The following is a 19,440-nucleotide window of genomic DNA, read 5'->3' as shown; positions in this document are numbered from 1 at the left end:
TGCAGTGGTCTGATACTCCTTCCATTTCAATATTATCGCTTGCACAGTGCTCCTTGGGATGTTTAAAGCTTGGGAAATCTTTTTGTATCCAAATCCGGCTTTAAACTTCTTCACAACAGTATCTCGGACCTGCCTGGTGTGTTCCTTGTTCTTCATGATGCTCTCTGCGCTTTTAACGGACCTCTGAGACTATCACAGTGCAGGTGCATTTATACGGAGACTTGATTACACACAGGTGGATTGTATTTATCATCATTAGTCATTTAGGTCAACATTGGATCATTCAGAGATCCTCACTGAACTTCTGGAGAGAGTTTGCTGCACTGAAAGTAAAGGGGCTGAATAATTTTGCACGCCCAATTTTTCAGTTTTTGATAAAAAAAAAAGTTTGAAATATCTAATAAATGTCGTTCCACTTCGTGATTGTGTCCCACTTGTTGTTGATTCTTCACAAAAAAATACAGTTTTATATCTTTATGTTTGAAGCCTGAAATGTGGCAAAAGGTCGCAAAGTTCAAGGGGGCCGAATACTTTCGCAAGGCACTATATATTTTTTAAACTCTAGACCACCTTTACTCCACATACAGAGACGCATTCAAAGCGCTCCCTCGCCCGGATGCTATGACACAAGACTGTTATGCTACAACTCAATTTCTTGAACTGCATTGTTCAAATACAAATTTGATAACCGACACATCTGTAGTTGTATAGCTAATCTACATGTTTTGGAATGAGGCTGAGAGAAATTTATATTTTTCAAGCTAATTTCCTGCATCTCTACACCTGACCCGTTTTAGGAATCTAGGCATACGTTGCACATCACTTGACAGAAGGCACATTTTAACTTTTATTTATGGTAATGCACTTGTCAGAAAGGCAAACTTTCATGTGCCTTCCAACTTTTACTCCATCTGTAAATACAAATAAAATGGTTAAAATTAAGAGCCTAGATGGTTGACACACAGAAATAGACATGGCTAGCAGGAAGGTTCCTGATTGGCTGAGATAATGGATGGGCAGGACATGCCGGGAGATACGTTTAGATTGGTCTGCTATATAGCATGGTCTGATAAGTAGCATGCTTCTGTCGACAACATGAACTGCTGCTCAGAATGTGCTGACAATCCTTTGTAGTCTTTTTTGAAAGATGCAGTATAAGATTAGCCCTCGAGAGGTTTCTACTTTTCTTATCAATATTGAGGCCCTGAATTTAGCAGTCGCTATTGACAGATCAGTTGGAAAAAGTTGTAATGGGCTACTTTATGCACATGCCACGGTCAGTATGAACCATAATGACTTGACAACGCTGGCTAAACAAGATGTAGCTACAAACGAAATGGAGTTAAATTGTTCTAGTCTGCCGTGAAGCGTTCATCCATGTATACAAGTAAGAGTATAGCTACATTCAGATATAAGTTTCAAATGTCAGAAAGTCATTTTCATTGCAAGCTAAAGAATACTGTTAACCAACAAGCGAATGTTAGCTTGCTGGCTCGCTAACGTTATGTATATGATCTGTGTAGTATTATTATCAGAAATCCATTTGCATGGCTAGTTATAGCCTAATGTTCACTAGCTAGCTAACACTGAACCAAGTTGGTTAGTTTGAACTAGATGCAGATTCATAAAACAGCTATGACAATCAGTTTGTATTGGTGGTAGTAGCGTAAATTGGCATAATCCTGGTTTATTGTTTAGCTAACTAGCTAAATGTCAAAAACAAAAGACTCTACTTTGCCAGATGATTACAGGACCCATCAAGTTAACCAGGTGTGTCTGGGGGTGAATACAGCCATCTATTGTATTTCATGAACATGTGTACACGTCTAAATAACAGTGACCCATCCACTAAGCTGGATGTGGCTGGTGGTGAAGAGGTATAGCATTTCTTTCACATGACCCATCAATTTAGACAAGTGTGTCTGGGTAAGCATCATCTAATAATTACAAAATACTTCTGGAAACGTTCAGTTTTTGATATTGTTACAATTCAAGTAGCCATTTCCCTGTACCATTTACATATTCTGTATCCTGTGCATGTGACAAACTAAGTTGAAATTGGGTTTCTATTTCAGGAAAAACATCTTGCTTTCCAATGTTAGTCAGAAAGGATCTTGTTCAAAGCACTATCAGTGCTGGATTGTGGTGATATTGTCTATATCCAGGGCTCAGCAAGTACCTTACATTCTGGACACTGTATCATGGAGCATTAAAATGTATTTCAAATGCTGGATCACTCACCCATCACTGTGATTTGTATGCTATGGTGCAATGGACCCCTCTCTCCACCAGGAGGCTAAGGCACTGGCACACTTGTGTACAAAGCATTGATGGGACAACTGCCTTTGTATCTATGTTCTTTACTGACCAGATCAGTCACTCAATACAGTCTTTGTTCACAGTCGCTGCTGTCCTTGTCTATTCTTAAGACTGATCGACAACACTGTTTGTGATAACTGCAGTTCCTGATCTTCAATTGTATCAGTAATTTGTGTATTCTTCTGTAATATTTTATGGACACGATGCCATTTCCCTGCAGCATTTTCACTTTTGGATGAAAAGCGTGCCCAGAGTAAACTGCTGGTTACAGTCCCAGATGCTAATATATGCATATTATTAGTAGTATTGGATAGAAAACAATTTGAGTTTCGAAATAAAAGTAGAGACTCACAGCTAGAACATGGTATATCATGCACTGTAGTTGTAGAACAATGCGAAAGTACTGTTGCTTTGAAAGTTGCTAAACTTGTAACCCCACTCTTGAGAAAATGGCCCTTGAATGTTTTGGTACACCTACTAGAGAGCTTTTCTTTGTTTACACCCATTGAGCATTGTTCACACCCTCTTAAGCCTCACCCATCTCTTTGATTCACACGAGGCCATGTGCTAAACAGAGTGAGTACAGTAGTGTTCAAAACAATCAAAGATTAAGACTAAAGGCTGGTTTATACTACGTCTATCGACGTGTCTGTTGTCTATTGTTGTCTGACAAACTTGTTGTCATTATTAAAAAGTATAAAACAGAAAACGACAGGCTCCATGACATCAGCAGCCTGGTCGTCCAAAATAGCATAACTGGATTAATTAAATGAGCATAAATTAATTTAGTATATATATCAATCTAGCAAACCAGGCAACTAAAAGCAACTTTCAAAACAATGTTTAGGTTAGTTTCGAGCTTGTTAGCTAGCTACTCAGTTCAAATAATGACCATGTCATAGCTGACAACTTTTTAAAATTGAACTCATTTGTATTCATTACTACAGGAAAGAAAGAAAAAAAAGAAAAAAATCACAACAAGATCCTTATTGACTAGTTAATGGCAAGCTAATTACAGAAAACAACACGGTTCTGAGTGACAAAATAAAAGCAGGGCATTCTACGGAGGAATTTTAGAACGTGGACCCTGTCTTGTTGGCCTAATGTTCTTTCCTAATATGAGTTTGGTGAAGGTCATGTTGTTCGTCACAATACCGTCTCCGGTAAACACTATATCAAATAAAATCAAGTTTATTTGTCACATGCACAGGATACAGAAAGTGTAAACAGTACAGTGAAATGGTTACTTGTATAGTGGAGTCTTTAGACATGTGGCTAGCTAGCTAAACAATGACCCATAATCCCAAATCATAACATTACTACCCTAAATAAATCTGCCAACTAGGTTCAATGTTAGCTAACATTAGGCTATAACTAGCAATGCAAAAGGCTGAGATACGAATAATATAGTACACAGATCATACACGTAATGTTAGCGAGCCAGCCAGCTAACATTAGCTAGCGAACAGTACGATTTAACTTGCAATGAAAACGACAAAATTAGAAACGTATAAGCGGAAAAATATGCCGTTTTATAGCAACAGTACCCGCAAAACACCAGTCTCAACATCAACAGTGAAGGGGCGACTCTGGGATGCTGGCCTTCTAGGCAGAGCTGCAAAGAAAAAGCCATATAGCAGACTGGCCAATAAAAAGAAAATATTAAAATGGGCAAAACACATACAGAGGAACTCTGCCTAGAAGGCCAGCATCCCGGAGTCGCCTCTTCACTGTTGACGTTGAGACTAGTGTTTTGCGGGTACTATTTAATGAAGCTGCCAGTTGAGGACTTGTGAGGCGTCTGTTTCTCAAACTAAACACTAATGTACTTGTCCTCTTGCTCAGTTGTGCACCGGGGCCTCCCACGCTTTCTATTCTGGTTAGAGCTAGTTTGCGCTGTTCTGTGAAGGGTGTAGTACACAGCGCTGTATGAGATCTTCAGTTTCTTGGCAATTTCTCACATGGAATAGCCTTCATTTCTCAGAACAAGAATAGACTGATGAGTTTCAGAAGAAAGTATTTGTTTCTGGATGTTTTGAGCCTGTAATCGAACCCACAAATGCTGATGCTCCAGATACTCAACTAGTCTAAAGAAGGCCAGCACAACAGTTTTCAGCTGTGCTAACATAATTGCAGTCCCTTAGACTGCTGCGCCACCCGGGTGGCCCTTGTCATGGAAGTTGACCGAGTTTTGAAATCAACCATGGCATCCCTGACAGAGGGAGAACGATCTGATGATTCTTATGGCATGGAACAGTTTGAACTGGAGTGACTTAACAAGCTATACAAAACACAAACAAGAGTACTTTTGAGTCTAGCTACATTTTCAGATATTAATTGTTCACCGTCTACAGACATGTCAATAGACATAGTATAAACCAGCCTTTAGTCTTAATCTTTGATTGTTTTGAACACTACTGTACTCACTCTGTTTAGCACATGGCCTCATGTGAATCAAAGGGATGGGTGAGGCTTAAGAGGGTGTGAACAATGCTCAATGTAAAAGAAAAGCTCTCTAGTAGGTGTACCAAAACATTCAAGGGCCATTTTCTCAAGAGTGGGGTTACAAGTTGATCAACTTTCAAAGCAGCATTACTTTCATTGTTCTACAACTACAGTGCATGATATACCATTTTGAAGCTCTGAGTCTGTACTTTTATCCAATGTAAAAAATAAATAAAAAAACTCAAATTTTGGAACATAAAGACCGAAGAGAGATGGTGGGTCACAATTTGCATTTCTGTGTAGTACAGATCAGGGACCCATGATGAAATACCTTTACCGGGTGTAAATCCACTTCACTTAATGTAGTTCAATAACCCAAATAAATTATTTCAAAGTCAATATGTCCCGTCATAGCAGACACCCTATTCTTTCTGCAGACATTGTTGAATCTTAATTCAGAGCAGATATTTAACTGAGCTTTTGGAAAATGTAGACAAAGATTTTACTGAAATTCTGTTATTTATCAAACTTCACAGTAAATGTGTGTTTGTAATGTTCCATGTGAACAGTTAAAAGTAGCCCTTGCGCATACAGTTAAATGTAGCCCTTGCGCATGGTTTTTGTTTGGCATACATTTTAAGTTGACAAATCTGAGACAGCGCAATTCTGTTACTACGGAATTACCCCATCTGGCTAGCCTCAGTGCTATGCCAATGATTTTAGTTCCATCTTAGAACATGTGGCTCTTTCAAGAGCTATGCTCAGTGTTATGATAGCACATGTACAATATACAGTGGGGCAAAAAAGTATTTAGTCAGCCACCAATTGTGCAAGTCCTCCCACTTAAAAAGATGAGAGAGGCCTGTAATTTTCATCATAGGTACACTTCAACTATGACAGACAAAACGAGGGGGGGGGAAAAAATCCAGAAAATCACATTGTAGGATTTTTCATGAATTTGCAAATTTTGGTGGAAAATAAGTATTTGGTCAATAACAAAAGTTTCTCAATACTTTGTTATATACCCTTCGTTGGCGATGACAGAGATCAAACATTTTCTGTAAGTCTTCACAAGATTTTCACACACGGTTGCTGGTATTTTGGCCCATTCCTCCATGCAGATCTCCTCCAGAGCAGTGAGGTTTTGGGGCTGTTGCTGGGCAACACGGACTTTCAACTCCCTCCAAAGACTTTCTATGGGGTTGAGATCTGGAGACTGGCTAGGCCACTCCAGGACCTTGAAATGCTTCTTACGAAGCCACTCCTTCGTTGCCCGGGCGGTGTGTTTGGGATCATTGTCAAGCTGAAAGACCCAGCCACGTTTCATCTTCAATGCCCTTGCTGATGGAAGGAGGTTTCCACTCAAAATCTCACGATACATGGCCCCATTCATTCTTTCTTTTACAACGATCAGTCGTCCTGGTCCCTTTGCATAAAAACAGCCCCAAAGCATGATGTTTCCACCCCCATGCTTCACAGTAGGTATGGTGTTCTTTGGATGCAACTCAGCATTCTTTGTCCTCCAAACATAACGAGTTGAGTTTTTACCAAAAAGTTATATTTTGGTTTCATCTGACCATATGACATTCTCCCAATCTTCTTCTGGATCATCCAAATGCTCTCTAGCATACTTCTGACGGGCCTGGACACGTACTGGCTTAAGCAGGGGGACACGTCTGGCACTGCAGGATTTGAGTCCCTGGCGGCGTAGTGTGTTACTGATGGTAGGCTTTGTTACTTTGGTCCCAGCTCTCTGCAGGTCATTCACTAGGTCCCCCCGTGTGGTCTGGGACTTTTGCTCACCGTTCTTGTGATCATTTTGACCCCACGGGGTGAGATCTTGCATGGAGCCCCAGATCGAGGGAGATTATCAGTGGTCTTGTATGTCTTCCATTTCCTAATAATTGCTCCCACAGTTGATTTCTTCAAACCAAGCTGCTTACCTATTGCAGATTCAGTCTTCCCAGCCTGGTGCAGGTCTACAATTTTGTTTCTGGTGTCCTTTGACAGCTCTTTGGTCTTGACCATAGTGGAGTTTGGAGTGTGACTGTTTGAGGTTGTGGACAGGTGTCTTTTATACAAGTTCAAACATGTGCCATTAATACAGGTAATGAGTGGAGGACAGAGGAGCCTATTAAAGAAGTTACAGGTCTGTGAGAGCCAGAAATATTGCTTGTTTGTAGGTGACCAAATACTTATTTTCCACCATAATTAGCTAATAAATTCATTTTTAAAAATCCTACAATGTGATTTTCTGGATTTTTTTCCCTCATTTGGTCTGTCATAGTTGAAATGCACCTATGATGAAAATTACAGGCCTCTCATCTTTTTAAGTGGGAGAACTTGCACAATTGGTGGCTGACTAAATACTTTTTTGCCCCACTGTACATGTAGGATAACAAAAACATATCTGTGTGTGTAGCCTTGGAAACGAGAGAGAGGGAGTGTGAGTGTGTAGGCTTGTTGTGAATGTAAGTCTGTGTCCGTGTGTGTACTGTAGGTTATCATGAGGACTTTTGGTTCTAATCTGGTCCCTCTCCTTCCGTCAACAGGGGGACACTGAGATCCTGTGTCACGCTCCCTGGCACTTCCTGGTCCCATGACAGCAAGCCCCTGGGCCCCATCTATCAGTGGCAGACTGCACTTTGATCACACTTCAAACCTGGGGCCGTCCGGGGGAGCCAGGGCCCAGCCCAGCAGAGCAGTCCTGGATTAACACCATCCCACTCCACCTTTGAAGTGCCACTCGGCAGCTCAGATGGCAAAGGAAAGGGAATTAGTGTGGGGTGTGTGCCCTTTCTTCAGTGTGACAGCGATCCCTCTGTGGGCTCACCGTTAATCAAGCAGAGTGTGTTTTAAGGGCCGTGATGAGGGACACACACTGCAGCTGGAGCTCTCCTGCAAGGAGCTCAAACTGCCGGGATCAAACACACAGCAAAAACACGCTCTACACCCCAAGGAACCACTTACACTAGGTCAACCCGATGATCTGCACATGGTACAGATAGAACATGGATAAGACAAAGATATGCCTGTCCATCTTTGTCAACAATCCAAATCAAAGGGTTGACAGACTTATCACCAAGGAACTAAAACTTGACAAAGCAGCCTGGTAAACACTCCTTAGGGGAGTCAAATGCTTGAAGGATGATTGGAAGGTGAGTCAATGCTCAGTCAAGGGTGTGTCACATCCTCTAAAGTGCACCTTCAACCCCTTTAGCACTGTCAAAGGCTTTGCTGTAGCTTGCTACGGTAGGGTAGCTGGCCAGTGTGTGTGTGTGGCTATGCCTCAGGTGTCGCTTGCAACGTCACACTTGGAATACAGGGTCAGAGGTTGGCTTCTGGCATTATGACCCACAGCAGATGAACCCCTAAGCTATGCCATGAGCAAATCACTGGTGTCAAAACTGCCATAATATGGGATTGGCCCATTGTTGACTGAAAATATGTCCCGTGTTACAGTCAGCAGAGCCATTGACATGTCCTTTGTTACACAATGTCAGTGGCTCTGACTAACACAGGACATATTTTCACTCAACGATGGGCCAATACCATTCAAAGGAATGGACTTCAGTTTGTGTGCTGCAGCCATGAGCCTCTTGCGTCAAGAGAAAAAACACCCACACAATTCACAAACATTTGCTGATGATTACGTAAACAGAGCCTCTGTGGTGGGTTAACACAGCAGGTTGATTGAATGTGTGCACAAAGGTCCCAGAGCTCCTCGCTCAGCAGGCCGGCAGATAACCCAGGTAGAGCCAGGGAGGCCCAGTGTCAAAGGCCACTGCTCATTTAAAGCATTCACCATAGGGCCACGCTACAAAGAAAACAGAACACATGCTCAGTCAGTGATTCTACAAGACAGTCAACAGAAGAGTCTGAGTAGACTGGCGGATGCATTTGAAGATATAAGAAAAGCGCCCAGTTCTCCCAATCAATGCTTGTGTCCCAACGACAATGTGTGGCCTTGTGTGATAAGTCCTGCCACTGGGGCTGTATCTGATGGCTCCAGAGCTCCAGCAGACGCATGTAGGCCATGTTATCAGGGCTGGCTTCTCTGCAGAGCCTCACTGCAGATACTTTCCATGCCAATGCCGTTAACAGCTCCAGGAGGGGTTCAAGCAGGCAGTTAGAGGGAGGAGGCCTGCCTTCATTGTGTGAAGGCTATTCTCACTTACCTTCCCACTCCTCCTCTTACATGGCTCCTACAGGAGCCATCAATTGACAACACTCAAACCTCCCCTCCCACGCGACACGTAGCAAGGCACACCATAACACAGGAAGACGCCCTCGCATCCTCAGGATGTGCCATGCATTCGCTCCAGAGAGCATTGAGATACAGTCTCATACCTGACCTTGAGAAGAACCAAAGATCGATAAATAAGTTGGATGCCTGCATACCACCTATCTGGATGCATAGTGAGTTGGTTGGAGCTCTGGTGATAGGACCGCCCATCTCGCACTTACTGCTGTGAAACCCTGGGGCCACATTCTGACACATTCAAAACATGATGGCCTCTGTGCTACCTGGTTATGGTCTCCATTTGGCCCCTGAAAACAACAACGACAAAACTGTTTACATGTGAATCTTGATTGTATTTATTAGGATTCCCATTAGGCGACACCTAGTAAAGGACCCATCTACCACTTTGCCATTGGTAATCTACAGCGTCATACAACACAGGGAAAACAAGGAGGCACACACATAGCAACTGCTGATTCCCATGGTCACTCAAGTAGGAGAGCCAGCTGTGTTTCATTGCAGTCTCAATGTCATTGCAGTCTCAATGTCACGGCCAGTCGGCCAGGTGTGACAGTTGGCCGTGCTGGCGAGGGCAGAGAGGGGGCTGGGCTTGGGAGACTGAAGTTCGACAGATCCTTCCCGGGCTGAGCTCACTGCCGTGCAGACACAAGAGCCCCCTGGGTGAGGATCATTAAGCACAGGAGATGGGAGGCGAGCAGCCTCATTCCTCCACAGCCACACGGGTAAACACATACACTTCCTCTCAGAGCTAGAGTTTCCTGCTTTACGCTGACAACCCAGTGGTCTCATTTCCCAACCATATCACACATCCTACACCAACACACACGGCCCATTAACATTTAGCCTGCTGGCCCTACAGAGGAAAAAACTGTTTGACCAATGTGGTGGTTGGAGGAGGGACCCTTGGGACGTCACCTCATTGAAATTTTAAATGGTTACGGTTAGGTACGTCCCAAGGATCCCTGATAGCTATAACCCATGTGCGCAATGAGCTGGGGAAAACACCACGAGGCAAATGGGAGAGCAGGGGTGGGACTAGAAGTGCAGCAACATGAGTTTGGCACAGAGAACGCACAAAAGCAGAGAAAACAGAATGGTGAGACAGGAGAGCGGGAATGAGAAACTAAAAACAGTACAGAAAAAAAACTTGCATAAGGAACATTATGTTGCCTACTAAAGACAGGGGAACACTGACTATTCAAAACATATCACAGAGAAGGGCATGCTTGACAGAACCATTTCGAAGAGCCCTTTACAAAACAGGCGATAAGTACTCCAACTAACAACTGCTAAGACCCAACAGGTGTATCTGACTGAGTCTTTGTTTCAGACTGACTACACCCTCTAAGCACTCGAGCTTTTGCCCATATACACCATCTCCTCCTCCCTTAGCCTCAGGTCCCTCAAGTCTCACCCAATCTGCACCTCCCACACAAACAGTAACCCCCCCCTCTCCCAGTCTGAGTCTGGGGTGACACTCCCGCTGGTTAATGCCCCCCCTCCTCACACACTCTCCCCTTGCACACACTCTCCCCAATGCTCAGAACACCATATTTCCCACCCCGCTCTTACTTGCTCAAAGTGTTATGTTGCATCACACTGTACTGAGACTGGGATGTAAACACGTCTGCCAGCCGCACTAAATACATATTAGTTTGCCTTAGGTTGTTAGCTGGCTTTCAAGGAATCCCCCTAGACAAGACCTGATTCTCAGAAGCTCATAAGAAAGTACCCTCTACTCTGTTCGTTCTTCTCTACAAGCCAAAATAAGGTGAGCCCTTGAAAGAGCAGGCCAGTTAGGGTAGAGGCTGTCCCCAGACTGGAGACAGAGAGAGGGAGCCATGGGGAGCAGCAACAATAGAGTTGGCTGAAACAAACCCCAGTGTATGTGCCCCCCACCCCCCAGCTCCCCATGTGAAACCATCTGATGCATGTACTGCTGCTTCACTTGTCAATCACAGCTGGGGGAGGGGAGAGTCAGCTCTTACAATGTGCCTGGGTTTGGTAGTTAGAGAGGCATAGTGCATGTGAAGGACTAAGAATGTGTGTATTTATGAGGGATCCACAACCTTGAGGGGTGACAGCAGGGTGTGAAAAGGATTGGGCTTGGGGTTAGCCGACATGGCCATGTGAGGTTTGCATGTGTGACACTTTGATAGGATGAGCAGTGGAGTGTTGTGCTGGGAGAGTTTGTGGTGTGTAGCGCAGCAGAGCTAAGGGAGAACTCCGGGTGGAGGATTCGGCAATATAATATTATAAAACAAACTGGGCTGATGAAAGGCTCATTGTTGTTGTGTGTGTGGGGGGTCCTTTCTCCTTTTGGGGCTGACAAAAGAGTTGTGCAGGCCAGGGTTAAAAGGTAAAGATATTCAGGATGAACGCAGCAACCACTTATCCTTTTCAAGATGCAGCGTTGCGCTGGCTGCAACATGGCCCGCTGACCCTTCCTTTATTGACAGCGCAGATCCCACAGCCAACGTTCACTTCCTCCCAAAACCCCAGGAGCTCCGCTGAGGACGGCCCCTTTCAGATCAATGCCCCCAATTCAACACAGACTCAGCAGGATTTAGCTAAAGCGTGCTGCCCGTCTCTGACATATAATCCACACAGTGAATTAGTGGGTACCAGAGGGCCCTGTCTAAACTTGGGGAACATCCCAAACCACTATAGATCCATTCTCCCTAATCCATTTACTTTTAGTCAAGAGGCCTTGCTCACTCAGCTCCCCATTCTGCCAGATCTAATAGGACTAAATCTTCTTTTACAAATCAGGTGCAGGCCTGGGAAGAATAGAAGTCCCCCCCCCCCCAGTCCAGAAAGGCTGCAGCAGGCAGCAGCACCCAGTCAGCAGCACCTCCACCCTCCAGGGGGAAGGCAAAGAAAGAGCCACCATCTGGGATTTAGTCATGGTGATGCCAGGGCTGGAGTAGCACCGCTCTGGGGGCTGGATGAATAAAGGCTATTCAGCACTGGCACACTGAACATCACAACCCAAGTTGGTCGGGGAGACTCCCTAAGAACGAGAGGAGGGCTGGCTGTCACGGGGACGTGATGAGCAATCAGTACAATATGGAGGCGGGAGTTGGATTAAAAGTAGGCGTTGGAAGTCATTGGAGTGAAATACTTTCAATGGCTTCAGGACAATAAGCAACATACTAGGTTCCCTGTTCAGTTTGTTGAGAACTGCCAGGTCGAGTGCGGAGGGATCTTCTCTACAGTAGGTAGGTTGGCTCCATAGTGACCAGGACCCGTTTCAGTGCATCATCAGTGCAGATAGCACCAGATTTACATTACATCCGCATCCAAATCAAATCAAATGTATTTATATAGCCCTTCGTACATCAGCTGATATCTCAAAGTGCTGTACAGAAACCCAGCCTAAAACCCCAAACAGCAAGCAATGCAGGTGTAGAAGCACGAAGCCAGCCCTGCAGACTGGCTTCGTCAACCTAGCTCTTAAATAGAGTCACCCTCAATGCATATTAGTACCCGGTCATTATGCCTGTCTTAAGTTTAATAAAATGGCCCCAGAAAGAGCCCAATTTCTCTGCCGCTCTCCAGATATCAGACAGCAGATGAAGATGTATGGAATCAGACAAGCTGCACTAAACACCAGCACGACACATATCTCAAGTAGAATGTTGGGCTCAGGTTGGCAGTTCTGGGGGTGGAGGGCACATTCTGGAGGTTTCAGAGGAGGCTCAGAATGCCTGGAGTCTGGGACTTCAGGGCTCATTTCACAGCCACATTGCCAGGAAATCAAGTGTGCCTCCATGGAGACAAAGAAGCAGGGGGACGGCCAGGTTGGCTGGGGCCTCTTCCTGCAGAGTCCCTCTCCCTCCGGCCAGGGGAGACTGGGAGCGACAGCGAAGTGTAACAGGGGAACAATGTGCAAGGAGCCGTTGTGTGAACTTGCCAAGAAAATCTCCATTATCAGCCACCGGAACAGTGGCCCGAAAAAGAAAAGAGCCGCTCGACAACACCACCTTCCCACTGGATCACTGGGTTTGTTAATATCCCGTTGGTAGCGGTTTCACAAAGTACAAAAGTTTGGCTCTGTGACATTCATAAAGGGGCTCCTGAAAAAAAGCCACAGTGAACTCTGCCCACTGAACCATTCCCTCCATCCTGAGCTCTCGCTACCAACAGCTTTATGACCAAGAGACAAGATATTAGAGCCATGCGGAGCTAAAGCAAAGGGCGTAACATACATTCTTCAAGTCAATCCTTACATGTTTGCCTCTCTAGCATGCTGATAATTTCCTCTGAAGAGATGACACAAATAAAACTGTTCTTTATATCCTCTCTACACAAGAAGTGCATTACTCAGAGGCTAGCATACCCTTTCCTCCTATCTGCCAATTCTGACACATGGGGACAAAACCAGAATAGAAGATTAACAACACCCAATGAATGTGTCAGGGACAGCTGGTTGAAGCTCAGTGGCCACAATGTTGACCCTCCTGTCCGTCCAGTGAGACATGCATCGCTGTGTCCACAATGCTGGACGGAGAGAATGTCATGTAATGTTGACACTGCGACCAGGCTCAACCCAAATCACCTGGGCGCTCGATACCAGAGGAAAGACCATTCTGTCAGGGGAATGACAGCCACTTCCAGCATCGCTCCAACCCAACTCTTAGGAAACCCAACCTCAATGCTCACACTGCACAGAGCTAAGTGCCACCAAGACACAGACAGAGCACAAGTACAAACACAGGAAATCAGTATCTAAGATTTTTGGTGGTAGAGTTCAAAGAAAAAGTCTGGCTACATCTTCTATATAAAATAATGTTAATCAACTTCTAGAAGTTTGGTGAGACTGGCAAATATTGAATTTCAGAGAAATAGGCTATTTCAATCCTAAATAGGTGTGTGTTAGACTACTTATTGAGACTACTTATTGAGACAACGGTGTTCTGAATCCATGTCACTGTAGGTCTGCTTGGTGAAACCATGGTATCTCATGGTATGCAGCATGAATGCAAAATAAAAACGTTTGACAAGAGTCCCCCCTCCTGCCTAAACACAGAGCACCAGTGTTCACTGAGCCCCAGGAGGAATCATTCAGAGGAACCCCTCTGTCCTCAAACCTACTGTGAACCTACTGTGAACTATGGAGTTGATCAAACATGGTTAGAACATCCTAGCTGTATAGCCACATATCCTCAAGGCTTCACAGAGATATAATGAGCCTTATAAACTAGATCTTGCATCAGAGAAATGGCCCTAAAAGGCTAAAATATATATAATTAGCTCCTTAAAAGGAAAATCTAGTATCGTCTGAGCAACAGTTGATTTAGGCTACATATGTATACACATGCTGGTGACACAGAAAGAGCTTGAGGTGATCTCCTAAAGCGCTTTCGTTCTCTGTCCAGTGAAACACAGGCCTTCATCTGAGCTGATCATTTACTCTGGCGCGGTCATACGATCACATCCCAGGCAAGGCCACATCAAAGACACTAGATCCTCTTAGACCTGGATTTGTGTGCTATTTACTAACAAGCCATCTGATTTTTTCAGCACATTAGGGCTAAGCACAAACCAAACGAGGAACAACAGTACCATCCACTAAGCTCTGTTCCATTACAGGCCAGGTAATGAAGCACATAAGATCATCCAGGGCCACAATTCACCAATGGGGCTTAGTTTGTCCCAAATAGTGAGGAATACTGGCAACCTTTCAGCTCAGTTCCATTTGGGCCAGTGTATAAATAGCCTACCTGTGTAAGATTTTCAGACTAACCTTGCTTGAACAGAGGTTCAATAAAGAAAAATGCAATTCGTAATGCCCAAATGTCAGAGCCCCTAAACATAATGTAACATGATGCAATGAAAATTGGTTCAGTTGAGAGTGAGATCATGTAGTCCAAGGCTTATACTACCCTGGTCTGTGAAGATGTGACAATGACATTTGATCAGTCTAGGCTTAGATTTGTATTATTATCATCCATTGCATAATTACACTAGAGAGAGCTTGATTCTTTATAGACTGGGAAACAAGAGATTGTCCTCTAGCAATTAAGAGTGACAAAATTACAGATTTCAGTATGTACACTCTACCTCTTACATAATCCCAATAGCATTTCTGAAATGTAGGTAGGTACATTTTCACCACTTCAAATTATATTTACAGATGTAGAAGTCATTGGCTATATCAATAAATTGAAGAGCTTTAACATTTATTCAGATATATAGCCTACCTTCTACTTTATTATTGACTAGAGCACAATAGAAGTGTGACCTTGGACAACCAAGAGTGCGCCCGATTAAGACGTCAAATCGGTGGGTGAGCATTTGCGCAGGACCAATATGCTATTAAACCTCATTATCATAGATTTCGTTACTGATATGCGTCACGGATTAGGCAATCCATCAAATAAAATGTTTCTTGAAATCAGATACAGTGGCAGCACATGTGATCTGTGTCTAGTGACCCGGTTAAAGATCGATACAATAATTCACGCGCACCCGCGTAAAACTAAACGGTGCAGATCGATCAAACCCGAGTTCTACAGAATCGAGACGTTTGCATCATGATATCGCTCGCGGAAAAAAATAAACACAATACCAACTTTACTATAAAACTAGAGGTGAAGCTTAGCCACCCCCATGCACCGACTCCAATGTACACTTATTTTAGCTTCACATAAAACAAGCATTTGAACGACTGCTTCATCATAGTAACGTTAAAACATTCGAGCGAATGAAAATGCCAGAATGGCAAATGTTACCCTGACTACCCCGTCCAGATAGCATGCTAGACAATTAATTCGAAACTCTCGTCATGAACTTGATGAAAACATGGCATCAGTGGATCAAAGGGGAGCAAGATAAAACTACAAGCAGCCTTTATTCACGTGTGATTTCTTTTGAAATTGTGAGTAACGTCAACGCTCTAATCAATTAACGTTATAAGTTACAGAACTAGCTAACGTTATAACTTCGAGCTATTTATGGTGATATAATTAACATGTTGTTTCAAACTATAAACGGTAAGTTAGCTAGGTAACATTTGGACAAAGACGTGCGATTTACTATGACTGGATGGCTGTAAACACAAGCGAAGATTTCACCAAATGAAAACAAACGGTTCACACCACATGGTTCTGTTTGGGCTGGCAAGAACTATCAAAATACAACACGACCATTGCCAATGGCATTGGTCTAACTTGTTACCTGACGTTAACTGCATTGCTTGTTATAGCAACAAAGTAATCGTATTTATATCATGAAATTAAACTACCGTTTATTTCAACAGGGACCTAACTGTTTTTCAAACGTTCTGGCTCAGCTAGTAGCTTACTAGCTAACTAGTTAGCAGCTAACTTGGCTAGCGTTAAATAAACACATAAGTTCTGAATAGATTAGCTAGCTAGCTAACGTGAGCTAGCTAGCTAGTTCTTAACTACCCTACAAAACAAATTATATGAGCCAAATACGAAGGAAATTGAAATTTAGCAGTCCAAAAATAGAAAACAAAATCTCCCAAATATCTACATGTAATTTCGAGAACTTCTTTACCTCAATTTCAAAGTCTGGTAGGTTGAATGCCGTCCTGAACAGCGAACAGAAATGAGCTATGGCGGGGACTTCCCACCAAGACTGGATCTCTTCCACAGAAATTGTACATCCCTGGAACATTTTCGGACCTTAAATTGTATAACTTTGTTTCTCACATTAGAAATAATTTCCTCAAGGTATCAGTGTAAAATCTCGTTAATTCCTTAAAAAATAGGACAAAAGTTGCTGTTGATGTTCCATCCAGTCAGTTGCCATTGCAACCCAGGTCGGAGAGCGCTTGCTACAATCTGTTTCAATCAGAATTTCACAAGCGCTGAACAGATGGGGTGGCGCTACCAGCGTGGCTCGAGGAGGGGTGTTCAGTTAGCTACTTACGCCGTGTATTTAAATATACAAAATCCTGGGTATCATAAATGCTTAGTCACTAAGCATTTATGGTACCCATCAACCTTTTTGTTTACATGTAATTATACTCAAGTTAAAGTATATTGATACGAACATTTGATTAGCCGGTTTCTTTGTTTTGTTTACGATGCGGCCATCACCACCACCTCGACTGATAGACCAGTCCCCATTTAAAGGGAATGCTTGTGAATTCAGAACGGTCTTGCAAAAGCGCTTCTACGGTATCTACATAAAAATAGTGTGCGCTTCTTCTGTTGCGCGTCTTCAAGAGTTGAAGAAAGTATGTGCAGGGCATTTACACTGGATTAAACGTGATCACTGTTTGTTGGATGTCTCTTTTCTTTTTTCCTCCCTGGATCAGTTATGATGAGTTAGGTAATAATATCCTTATTGAACTCTTATTATAGGCTAGCAATTAGCCTTTATATTTAAACTTGTAGTTTATATAAAACCACAGTTAAGTGTAGCTGTATTAGCTTGAAAAGCGAGGAAAATGTTTAGAATATATTTGTTTTGTAACGGCAATATCCAACAAGGGTTTAAGTTTAATATGTAAAGCTGTGGCTCCCCCCATCGCAGAAAGAGGAAAGCGCATGAACAGGAGAGAGGTTGTGTGCGGTGATGACAACTGGCCTTAGACACTGTCATTTTGTTTCTCTGAACTGTCATTAATGGGCGGCTATCTTAATGGACTACCAAAATAACATACTATAATTCACCATTTATGTAGGCTACACAATTCGTAAAAGCTTGACAATGGAAAGAAGAGAAACAGCAATCATGCAATTTCCCGGACTACAACATTCTGTTTATCAACATTTTCTATATTGACATATTCACTAGCAAATGGAAACTGCCCTTTGATTGAACCTATCTGTATTCTATTAGGGCTGGGGTTGATTGAGCAGTCACCTCAGGGCTAGTCGGTGGACAGCTATCACAGTGCTGTCGATATTTTGATAGGCTTAGGTCCCCTGGGAGCTGCTGTGCCCCTTCAGTGCTGCCATGTTGCTAGGAGACAGACAAATCCCGACTGCCTGTTGTCCAGTGTGGCTGTGGTCGAGCTTAGGTAGCCTTACTCATTTTAGAACATGGAAGTTGTTCAATGATCCAGGCTCCAGACTATTTCAGAACATCCATTCACAACTCCAATGTGTGTGCCTCATAAAGACTATCCAATACCATTTCATGTAGCCCACTAGCTTTGTCCTAACATAGGTTGACCATCATTTTAAGATTAAAAGACCATGTATGTTGAAAATCAATGAGTCACCTCAGTGAGCATGATCTTTGTCATCACACGTTTCTTTGCACAATTAGGTTAGATTAGAAGTTTAATAGTCACATGTAAAGGGTTGCAGGTGTAATTACAGGGTAATTATGCTCCAACAACGCTGGTCAAAGTGAAATGAAAATAATACAATTAATAATAAAGAATATACATAAATATAATATATACATAGATGATTGTGGAAGCACTCTAGTGGCAAGGGACATTAGTGTGTAAGTACTGTATTAGACTATTCTGAGTACTGTCTGGAAGGGTGCTCTTATAGGACTTTGTGAATCTAAGGCAAGAGCAAAAGTTTGGATGGATTATGCATCCAACCCTAGGTTGGTCAATATCATACTCACAACATTGTCAGTGTTGATTTTTTTCCATTGATCCTCTGGAAACACTTGGCAAGTTTTTGAGACAGGACTCATTGTCTCAATATGGCCTAACAGAGGATATTTGGAATACAAATACCGTACATAATCACAGACTACAAAATCCTCTCCATCTGGAGTTAAGGGGAGTCCAGGGTTTGTAACCTGACACCAGGTAGTCTGGGGGCCACATTTACCCACTTCAACAACTGGGGTGTGAGAGCCGCTCTCTCATTGGTGCTTTCTGAAAGTCCTCCTCTCCACAAAAATACCATCCATAATGCTTCCACTCTTTGTAAAACAACCTTTTCATTGTGGAAGAAAATAAACACAATAGGCCTAGATAATGAGATAGCAAACATAAAGACAGGCAATAACAGGGTTGGTAAGCCCTGTGTTGTTATGGCAGTGAACATTTAGTCCAGTCTGTCTCTGCATGTAGAATGTACGCCTGTTTCCACCGGTTTTACAGTCACTCTGACCTTTGTACCACTCCAAAAGATAAGAACAATTATTCTATCAGTTTATATTTTTCTCTTGCAAGTTATGCCCTTTTTACATTTTCTTTGTACTGTAATGTGACAACAGATTGTAACACAAAATAAGAAATGTTTGTGTAAAAGTGATATTTACTTTTATGAAAAACTACTGCTGGGATGCAAGTATTTGCCATTGATGTGACTAATTATCAATGTCAGAAGTTGTAGTCCCATTAACATAAATCAATACTAAAAATCAATACTCATATAAATCAGATTGTTGGAGCAGAGCAGGGTGGAGCTTGTGCTGCTTGACTACCATTGCTGCACACATTGTTGAAGTGAAAGGAA

At 43.0% G+C, this 19,440-nt stretch overlaps 1 protein-coding gene across 1 annotated transcript in view; it reads right to left on the bottom strand.

Annotated features, from left to right (window-relative positions):
• The window catches only part of LOC109867119 (cat eye syndrome critical region protein 2), a 51,579-nt gene extending 34,693 nt beyond the window's left edge, over positions 1-16,886 (bottom strand). The window contains exon 1 of the mRNA XM_020456045.2: positions 16,556-16,886. Within this exon, the coding sequence (XP_020311634.1) occupies positions 16,556-16,675 (120 nt within the window). The 5' untranslated portion in view covers positions 16,676-16,886. The remainder of the gene's footprint in view (positions 1-16,555) is intronic.
• Between the last annotated feature and the right edge of the window lie 2,554 nt (positions 16,887-19,440).

This window comes from Oncorhynchus kisutch, linkage group LG22 (assembly GCF_002021735.2).
Source record: "Oncorhynchus kisutch isolate 150728-3 linkage group LG22, Okis_V2, whole genome shotgun sequence".
NCBI classification, from domain to species: domain Eukaryota; kingdom Metazoa; phylum Chordata; class Actinopteri; order Salmoniformes; family Salmonidae; genus Oncorhynchus; species Oncorhynchus kisutch.
This window is presented reverse-complemented; position numbering and strand designations above follow the sequence as displayed.